Raw genomic sequence first — 7,500 nt, 5'->3', positions numbered from 1 at the left:
GCCGGTGCAGTGACGTGGTGCCGCGGCATGACAGCTCCTGTCCGCCGCTCGCTCCTTTCCACCACACTCGCACATCCACCGTCAGGTTCACACCGTCACCGCCGTGACACACGTTGCGGCAGGACGACCTGCCTCCAGCCGCTGACAGCAGTGGGACGCGTCGGGCCTTTGGACCGTTGGCCGAGGGTGGGGGTGTTAGCATAGCATAGCCAGCCCAGCTAGCGGGGTGAGCGGGGTCCCGTCAGCTTCCTCCCGCGGTGAATGTGATGTAGGAGCGAACCCGCTCACTTTACAACACGAGACTGTGCTGAGTGTCACTCTGCCGTGGGGTCAAACAGCCACTCTGGAGCAGCACACTGTGGCCCGGAGCCTGAAGGCCAGAGCGGCCACCTGAAATGGCGTAGAGCAGCTGGAATCATGAGCAGGTTCCTGCTGTGAGCAGCTCTGACGCTCTGCTTCAGCTCTGCTTCGTGTACCTCCTCGGTCAGTCGTGTGTGTGTGTGTACACCTGAGCACCGTCTTCACATGTTGATCAGGATATTGATTGATCTGTTATTGATCCTGTCACAGATCAGTGTATTCACATGATTGTCCTGTCAGCCTGTTGTGTTATCTTGACATATAAAAGTGAGCACACAGTGATGTCATGGGACAGAAACATTACATCATTGTGTGTGTGTGTGTGAGACCTTTGCACAGTCATGATCAATCAGTTTCCCCTCAGAATTTAAACCCAACATGTCCAAATCCTCCGAGGAGCAGGAGCGTGTTTATCAAAGGGACCAGAGACAAATCACTGAGCTCCAGAGGTCAGAGGTGCTCTGGTTTGATCCACCTCAGGATCCACGGATCCTCTAGGATGAGCGGGACAGAGCGGAGTAGTCGTGTGTGTGACGCTGTCCAGCGTTAATGTGGGGAAGAAGCTTCCATCGTCACGGTGACGCATGTTTACATCAGAGGACAACAGCAGAGTTGAGCTGAACCCTCATGTTTACACTTCCATGTTGTGGTGGTTTGTTCCCAGAAGCCTGTGGTAAATCCCACCCTCTGATGAGCACTCAAATGCAGCACGGCTGTAGTGAGGTCAGGGACCTGATCCTTCTTCTAGATGAGGATGATGATGATGGTTGCTGAGCTTATTCCATCGGGGTTGTTGTTCAACAGCAGACACGCTGTGGTCTTCATCATATTCATCTTCATGTGCAGGCGTCGTGGCCAGGATCAGAGCATAAATGATCTCTAGAACCGCTCTGCATTAAGCTTCAGTCAGTAACAACAACAATCTAACCTTACTGAAACCTGGAAGGAGCTGAAATCCAGCCAATCAGAGCCAAGGGGTGTGGTTATGAAACGTATGAGGCCTTGGTTATTGGCTGAAGACTTTCAATTATGGATGAAACCTGAGATGGTAAGCCTCCCTCACTGCCCCCTGCTGGCCTGGAGTGTAATGAAGGAACCTGCTGCTCTGTCAGTTTGGCTGAAGGATGTTTGCTAACAGCGAGTCATGTGACTCTTGTCAACAGAGGTGTGTGTGTGTGTGTGTGTGTGTGTGTGTGTGTGTGTGTGTGTGTGTGTGTGTGTGTGTGTGTGTGTGTGTGTGTGTGTGTGTGTGTGTGTGAGATATCTCTCCATCTTCCCCCATCATCGTCACACAACCCCTGCCTAGCAACGCCACTGCCTAGCAATGGTAACCCTTGGAAACCATGGAGGAGGAAACCTTTGCTCTCACACCAGTAGAACCTGTTTCCTTGTACAATCTTCAGCTTCATCATCTTCCGTTTTCATTGACAGTTTGATGGTTTATCAGTTTGACTCTTCAAGTGCTGCGTGAGTTTTAATGAATGATTGAATAATCTCCTCCTCTTCTTCCTCCTCCTGCTCCTCCTCCTCTTCTTCCTCCTCCCTCACAACAGCTTAACATTTTATGCCGGAGTGGCAGAGCATTTGGTTTCCTTTGTTACCATAGTGATGACCTTTGGCCCAGAGCATATAGGGGGAGGTCGGCCTTTTGTTTGATCACATGGACAAACAAAATAACCAATGTATTGATCGGTTACTGTGCGTATGAAAAACACCTGTGGGGGCATCACACACTCACACACTCTCTCAGTCACACACACACACAGAGAGTAGCCACCTGGCTGCATAGTGAGTGTGTTCACAGTGTGTTGATGTGATCAATATGTTAAGGAAATGAAAGAAGCGTCACAAGGGATGTGGTTAGTGCAGTTGTTTGTTCTGTGTGTAACTGGGGCTTGCTGTGTGAATGTTTGTGTTTCAGGTGTGGGGAAGTCGTGTCTACTACTACAGTTCACAGACAAGAGGTTCCAGCCCGTTCACGACCTCACCATTGGTAAGACGCAACACACACACACACACACACACACACACACACACACACACACACACACACACACACACACACACACACACACACACACACACACACACACACACACACACACACACTGTGTGTGTGGCCAAATAGCAACACTGAAATGAGATATTTTGTGCAACATGGACCACAGCAGCTTCTTTCTAAGCTAATGAGTGTATCTGTGTGTGTATCTGTGTGTGTGTGTGTGTGTGTGTGTGTGCAGGGGTGGAGTTTGGAGCCCGGATGATCACTATAGATGGCAAACAGATCAAACTGCAGATCTGGGATACGGTAAAGAATCTGTCTTATATTCTATCTGTAATAAAGTCCATACCTCCACCAAGGCCCATCAGTTCACTGTTTATAAGTCCAGATGTGTAAACAGAGGGATGATATGATTGGCTGCAGTGGTACTGAAGACATCATTTTAAATGTTTAAACACTTCTGTAGATGTGACCTCTGACCCCTCTCTGTGGCTCACCTGAGTCTCTGGGCTGACCTGAGATCTGCTTCCTGTATGTGCAGTGAACCAGATGGCCACCCGGTGGCGGCAGCGCTCTGTGTGAAAGTGGAAGGTGGAGAGAAGGGGGGGGGGTCATTGTGTAGGCTGGCCATGCCACACACACAAACACATTCGTGTGTGTGTGCAGGCCAGATGGCAGACAGACTCTGTGTTCCTGTCTCACCCACATTCATCATTTATTCACTAACTGCATTACAGAGCGGCTGACTGATGGCTCAGTGGCCGGCTGACTGACTGACCAGCTGACATGTTTGATGAGCATCTAAGTGGCTTTTTGGCTCAATCACTGCTGGGTCGCCACAGTTTGGGGGGGACATCAGATTGCCATGATGGTGATTGTAAACATCCAAGCAGCTGAGAACAAGCAGAGCTTTATTTACACCAAAGTGCTGTGGACCACAGTGAAGATGTGTGTCTGCCTGCCACGGCCCGACAAGAGCAGAACACAGAAGAACCATCAAGAGTGTAGGAGGACGACCTGTACTGAGAGCTTCTCCGTGTTCTGGGGCCTGAACCTGCAACTTCCCTATGTCTACAGACGACTTCAGGAGGAGAAGCAGCCGCACCTCCACCACTTTGATGTGACGCCAATATGTTCATTAGGTTTGGGGTTCTGTTCTGCTAGAAAAGAGACAATGGTGTTAAAGCAGCCAGGAAATAGAGCAGAGGCCCGGCTGGATGATAGAGCAGAGGCCCAGCTGCTCTGTGTGGATGAGGTCAGAGGAGTGCAGGGCTGCAGCTGCTGGGACAGAGCGCCGGTTTGTTTGCTGCTCTGGCTCAGACCAAACACAGAGGACTTTGTTGTAATGGCCTGAGACAGAGGCAGAATGGAACTGGGGGGGGGGGATTTAGGGCGGAGCTAAACTGGTGAGTGAAATGCACACAGACACTTGAGTATGAAGATGAAGATGAATGGATCCTCCTCCACATCACAGCACTATGGTGCCACACGGTGGTCAGTCTGGGTTAGGGAACCTGGAAGTCCCTTAATCATCATTTTGGAGGCTCAGGCTAAAGAATGCAATCAATAATCTGCCAGCACTGAACTTTAAGTGGAATTAATGAAAAGAAGAGTAGTAAAGGTGAGAACATCATAAAGTGTAATGACAGCAGAGCAGTGAGACAGTTTGATTGTTCTCACCACACTGCAGTGTGACGTCCATGTTAGTGTCCACAGAGACACAGAGAAGGATTGTGACAGAGAGAGAGGGAGAGAGAGGGAGTGCTTCTTTTGTATCCGGTGACAGGCCCGGCTCTGTCCTGTCCTCACAGCTGAATCAAAACACGGAGCTGGACTCCACTCAAGGATCAGGCGTCGCACAGACCATGTAATGAGGGTTAGATGACATCAGGGCCGTCAGGGAAACTGAAGCCTACTTGTCCCCCGTGTGTACTGGAGCTGGAGCTGTGGATGGGCTCACCTCTGTAAACACACTCCTGCACACTAAACTGTTCTGGTTCTGTTCAGGGTCCAAACCCAGTTTGCAATCCAGTGAATTGGCAGACAATTAGAATAAGCCACACCCACTCATGATGTCATTTTCTGCTTCTTGCCACCAAACAAACTTTCCAGGTTCCGAACTCATTATTGTTTGGTTGAAGTGCTTAGAGGCAGAACCAGGGCTTGGACCTCCGGCAGTTTCCTGCGGAACACCATCACGTTGTGAGCTCAGCGCCTAACTCAGTGGAGATGCAGACTGGACCAGCACTGTGTTGGGGGGGAAGGGGGGTCCTAGGGCTGTCACGTCATCCAGACAGGAAGTCATGAGCAGGAACAGCGACTACAAGAATCTCTGGCTTTTCACGTTTGATGTTGTTTCTTTTATGAAATGTTCTTGTTCATGAAGGCGTCCTGATGTTTGTTCCTCCAGGCTGGACAGGAGAGCTTCAGGTCCATCACCAGGTCCTACTACAGAGGAGCAGCAGGAGCACTTCTAGTCTACGACATCACAAGGTGTGTGTGTGTGTGTGTGTGTGTGTGTGTGTGTGTGTGTGTGTGTGTGTGTGTGTGTGTGTGTGTGTGTGTGTGTGTGTGTGTGTGTGTGTGTGTGTGTGTGTGTGTGTGTGTGTGTGTGTGTGTGTGTGTGTGTGTGTGTGTGTGTGTGTGTGTGTGTGTGTGTGTGTGTGTGTGTGTGAGAGAGAGACACGTGAGCTTAGTGACAGCTGAGACTTCCTGTTTGATTTGTTGATGTTTGGACAGAAGGGACACCTTCAACCACCTGACCACCTGGTTAGAGGACGCCCGCCAACATTCCAACTCCAACATGGTCATCATGCTCATCGGCAACAAGAGGTAAGACACAGCTGACCGTGCCACGCCGCCACGCCCAGCACGCCGCCACATCCGCCTCTGCTTTAATGTGTGTGTGTGTGTGTGTGCGTTACAGTGACCTGGAGTCGAGGAGAGAGGTGAAGAAGGAGGAGGGGGAGGCGTTTGCCAGAGAACACGGCCTCATATTCATGGAGACCTCAGCCAAGACCGCCTCCAATGTGGAGGAGGTATTATCACACACACACACACTCACTCACTCACTCACTCACACACCTGTTTGGGTAGGTGCTTGTTTGTTTAGTGTTATAGAAACAATAATGAATCATAAGATCTATCTTAAACATAAATGCTTGTTAGAAACAAAATCAAATAATAAAGTGGATTAAGGTTCCATGATTGAATGAACCTAACCCAGACTGGCCACTGAGTGGTGCTGTAGCACTGTGAACATGGAAGGGGGGTAGTTACTGCCCTTACCCTGGTGGAAGAGCTCTGTAGAGCCTTCAGCAGAGCATTAAGCTCCTGTCTCTCATAGATGGAGCTTACAGAGAGGCAGAGCTGCAGCTCTGCTCCCCTCTGGACCAGGCTGCTAGAAACCAGCAGAACTTCAGGTCAAAGGTCACATGGACACAAACGCCTAAAGGAAACTTCCTGTATGCACATCTGAGCTGAAGTAAGGACCGAAGCATCTTCACTGAGAATGTTCCACATTCATGAGTGCAGGTATTGATTTAAGCTTTAAGAGACTTTATTGTAGTCATTTTCAATTCACAGCAATTACACACAATTGAAATTTGCGTGTGTCCGTCCGTCCGTCCGTCCAGCAGGTGAGGATCACAGAGCGGCAATGGAGAGCTCCCTTACTGAAGGACGCACTTTATTATTATAGATCATATTATGATTATAGATCATATTATTATAGATCATATTATTATTACCTGGAGATTCATTTGAAGAATTTCATGAATTGTATTGTAGAAGTGATAATTGCTCACCATTCTGCAAAAATCAATAAGATAAGATAAGATAAGATAAGATAAGTCTAGTCTCCTTAATGACACTCTGATGCTGCTGGCCCTCTGTGTAGAGCTGCTGCTGGCTGAGGAGGTTAGATGCCCACTAGCTCCAGCTCTTGACCCCTGACCTTTGTGACGTGCAGCTGGTTTCTCTTCCCAGAGGAGGAATGAGGCCTGTAACTCCTCAACCTGCTCTCAAGTAGTGACATCATTGATTATTCTCCCTCTATGCAGATGGAGATGACAGCCTGTGGTTACTATGGTAACTCTAGTTCCTGTTATCATCAGCTGAGCTGACTCATGTTTGTCTGTAGGCTCTATTAGAACCTGATTAGGCTCATTTCTCTATTAGAGAGCAAACATGATGAAGAGCTGCTCATCTTCATCATGACATCATCTCATGTAGACATGACCACACATGAACAAGACACCTGAACGCATCACCACCACTGAGCCTTAACTCAGCATCCTCCACCCCCTCACACACTCACTCACTCACACACACACTCACACACACACACACACACACACACACCTGGTCTGTGTGTGTTTGTCAGTGTAATGAATGCGTGGCGTCCCTGGGGTAGCCTCTCCACTTATCCAATCACATAAATAATCCTGTGTGTGTGTGTGTGTGTGTGTGTGTGTGTGTGTGTGTGTGTGTGTGTGTGTGTGTGTGTGTGTGTGTGTGTGTGTGTGTGTGTGTGTGTGTGTGTGTGTGTGTGTGTGTGTGTGTGTGTGTGTGTGTGTGTGTGTGTGTGTGTCTGTGTCTGTGTGTCTGTATTGATTTTTTTCTCTCTCCACCCTTGACTGGCCTATATCATGCAAACACACACGCCACTGTTGAATGCAGCTCTCTGCGGGGTGAGGATGGGGAGGTGTGTGTGTGTGTGTGTGTGGTATGATTAATTTGTCTCATTAGTGTCCTCTGAATCCTCCTGATGCTGCTCCTCCCTTCTCTTCATCTCTCCTCTGTCCCCTCTCTCCATCCCTCAATGTCCATCATCTACTCTTCACCCCCCTCCTCTTCCTCCCTTCTCCTCCTCTTCACAGCCTTTCTCCCCTCTGCAACCTTCCTCTCACCTCTTTCTCCCCCTAATTTCTTGTCCTCCATTTTCCTCATTTTTTCCTTTGCTCTTGTCCTCCATCACCTGTCTGTCTCTCTCCTCTGGTAGAGTTCATACATATTCATAACCTTCACCCATCTTAGCCACATCCAGCAGCCAATCAAAGTGCAGGGTTTGTCAGCAGGGCCAGAGAGAGAGAGACAGAGACCTGAGCCAGGGAGCTACCCGGCCTGCTAGTGGCGCT

General features: G+C 49.2%; 1 protein-coding gene across 1 annotated transcript in view; it reads left to right on the top strand.

Moving 5' to 3' along the window:
- Positions 1-7,500, top strand: part of rab2a (RAB2A, member RAS oncogene family) — a 10,479-nt gene that overhangs the window by 303 nt on the left and 2,676 nt on the right. Inside the window, exons 2-6 of the mRNA XM_076138841.1 lie at positions 2,282-2,353; positions 2,601-2,668; positions 4,773-4,855; positions 5,102-5,194; positions 5,289-5,400. Coding sequence (XP_075994956.1) covers positions 2,282-2,353; positions 2,601-2,668; positions 4,773-4,855; positions 5,102-5,194; positions 5,289-5,400 — 428 coding nt within the window. The remainder of the gene's footprint in view (positions 1-2,281; positions 2,354-2,600; positions 2,669-4,772; positions 4,856-5,101; positions 5,195-5,288; positions 5,401-7,500) is intronic.

Source organism: Genypterus blacodes, unplaced genomic scaffold (assembly GCF_046128005.1).
Source record: "Genypterus blacodes isolate CSIRO-AG114 ecotype Tasmania unplaced genomic scaffold, CSIRO-AGI_Gbla_v1 ptg000404l_1, whole genome shotgun sequence".
Taxonomy (NCBI): Eukaryota; Metazoa; Chordata; class Actinopteri; order Ophidiiformes; family Ophidiidae; genus Genypterus; species Genypterus blacodes.
This window is presented reverse-complemented; position numbering and strand designations above follow the sequence as displayed.